The sequence below is a fragment of the Saprolegnia parasitica genome (assembly GCF_000151545.1).
Source record: "Saprolegnia parasitica CBS 223.65 unplaced genomic scaffold supercont2.836, whole genome shotgun sequence".
Taxonomy (NCBI): domain Eukaryota; phylum Oomycota; class Saprolegniomycetes; order Saprolegniales; family Saprolegniaceae; genus Saprolegnia; species Saprolegnia parasitica.
In genome coordinates, this window is record NW_012157230.1 from 1 (window position 1) to 2,561 (window position 2,561).

A 2,561-nucleotide genomic window follows, 5' to 3' on the forward strand; every position below is an offset into this window, starting at 1 on the left:
ACTTCAGTATGCTACTAGAGCGTTCCAGTCCATCAAGGACGACATGCCTGACGCGGCGACGATTGCCTCTGAGCTTCAGACACTGCAAGAGTTCCTCGGAAGTGCGTCCCACCCCAAGGGCTACATCTTCAACGCCCTTCGCCACAACATCCACAACGTCAAGCGGTACAATATGTTGCACGTCACCCATCCGCATTCATCGCATGCATAGCTTTGAACACGTCATTTGCCTGCTTCTCAAGCACGTCTTGGTGCACCTCGAGAAGAAGATGCACTTGGCCGCCGACAAGTTTTGCTACCTCCGCGTGCTCCCGTACTTGCTTCTAGTGCTCGACAAGGACGGCCATGGCAAAGCCAATGCGTTCAAGGGCAACAAGGCCAAGCTCGAAGCGGTACCGACTGCGTGCACAGGTGTGTGATTGATTTGCCAGCATTAGCTCGGCAAGTTTCTTCGACGCTACCCCGTGCTGCCCGTGTACGCCGACATGACGCTGCGGCCGGCCACTTTGCTGCAGACGTCGAGCTTCGCCTTCCTCTTGCCGACATCCGAGGCAACGCCCGAGGCGTATGCGTTGGCGCCATGGCGGCAGCGGGCCAAGAAGGAGCTGGACAACTACCTCCCCCGCCTCGCCCTCGCCTTGCTGACGGTTCGTACATCCTCTGCGATGAAAATTGTTTTTCAATGGCATGCTGCAGAGTCCATCGGATGGTATCTATGAGGTCGTTCTCGAAGGCCTCCAGCTCTTGATCGAGTGGAAGAGTGCGCTCCAGCAGGGTGTCGCGTGGAAGCTGGAGCACCCGGCAGCTGCAACAGACAACCAAAGCAGCGCTTCGGCAGCCTACGAGCGCGTGACCAAGTTCAACTACTTGCCGTGCGAGCGCGACGGGCTCATTGAGCTCATTGTGAGCCTCAAGTCTCTGGGACACGCGCTGCGCCAGGTGCATGCATCGCACGGCACCGCCTTGCACGCCGTTGTCTACACGCGGCTCCAGACGTTCGCGCAGCACACGCTGCTTCCGACGCTGCACCGCGCCGACAAGAAGAAGAAACAGGCGGCCACCAAGCTCCTCCACGAGCTACGCTTGCTCGTCGGCGACTTTACGAAAACGGATCCGGACGACTACAAGCGGGGCCGAGCCGATCGCGTTCTTTGCCCACTTCGCGCGAGAGCGGTGGCCCCGACGCATGGGCAGCTCGTGCGCGCGCGCACGCTGGCCCAGGCGCTCTACGACAAGCGCGGTGGTCTCAAAAGCAGTGCGTCGTGGAGCTGGTCGAGCCACCTTGACGCCGACATGGCGGCGTTAAAGGCGTTTTACCTCGAGTCTTTCTTCTTTGCGCCCCTGTGTACGCTCGAAGCGACCGTGGCGCGCCTCTGTGGTGTCGGCGACCTTTGGTACCGCGAGTTTTACCTCGATTTGACCAAGTGCGTTCAATTCCCGACCGAGCTCTCGATGCCGTGGTACGTGTCCTCTGTCCACTCTACGTCGCTTGATGGACGCAGGATCCTGCTCGAGCACGACCTCGGCGAGCACGACGGTCGGCGCCTCGCGGCGCTCCTCGACGTGTACAACGACGCTGCGGACATTGCCTTGCGGCAGCTGCGGCAGCAACACCTCTACGACGAGGTCGAGGCCGAGACCACGCTGAGCTTTGACCAGCTCGTGTTCTTACTCGGCGCGACGACGTACGCCCGTGCGCGGCGGGGTGGCGAGAGGCAGCCCACGTCCTTGGCCCTCGTAGCGACCGAGCGCCGGCTCTCGGTGCGTCGGACGAGAGAAAAGAAGCAACGACAACAACTCACCAGGACCTGTAGCTGCTCGGACGCACGTTGGATGTGAATGCACTCATCGGCGACCACGTACAGGCGGCGCTCTTGCGCGAAATGGAGTCGGCGGTCGCTCGCCTCGAAGGCGCCGACCTCACCCACCTCGTGGCGTTTGAAACGACCATCGACGCGCTGCAGCAAACCCATATTCGGCTCTGCGCGGCGCTGCCTCTGGATCCTTTTGACGCGCTACTCCACGAGGTAAGACGACGTCTTGTCCCTTTTACAAAACAGGTGCTTAGGTGCTGGACACGCGCGTGCTGGCGTTCACGCGCAAGGAGCTCTTTGAAAACGTCCTGCCGCGCTACGGCTACGACGCCCTCGGAGCTGCGTTCCACGCCTCCGCCCACGGCAACATCGGGTGCGCGATCTCGGACGATGCAACGCAACAACAACTGAGAAGAGGAGACTAGGCGCGCGCACCTCGCTAGCCTCGTGCGCTTCATCGGCGTCGCGGACCTCTGTCGCATCGCCCACGACGCCGTGCGCGACGTCGACGCCAAGGCAACTTCCACGCAGATTGCTTGTGTGCTGAGCATGCGATTAGATCCAGGACGTCCTCCCGCTGTGCGTGCACGCCCTCGTGGCCGCCGTGCCGCCTTGCTCGCTGCCCAAGTTTCTCTACAAGACAGAAGGTCAATATATCGATGCATGCGAGTAGGCGCGTGAATGGCGCTCTAGGCTGCCTCATGTACTTTGAGGGCAAATTCCAGTCGATCCTTCAGGACGTCGACC

At 61.1% G+C, this 2,561-nt stretch overlaps 1 protein-coding gene across 1 annotated transcript; it reads left to right on the plus strand.

The window, feature by feature from the left end:
- Positions 1–43: 43 nt before the first annotated feature.
- On the plus strand, positions 44–2,318 carry SPRG_17884 (hypothetical protein; the record flags this gene model as incomplete). Its single annotated transcript, XM_012357297.1, has 7 exons — positions 44–165; positions 212–392; positions 438–647; positions 697–1,761; positions 1,815–2,027; positions 2,069–2,187; positions 2,240–2,318. Coding segments are annotated over 7 exons (1,989 nt in total), but the record flags the coding sequence as incomplete, so codon positions are not given.
- Positions 2,319–2,561: the final 243 nt, after the last annotated feature.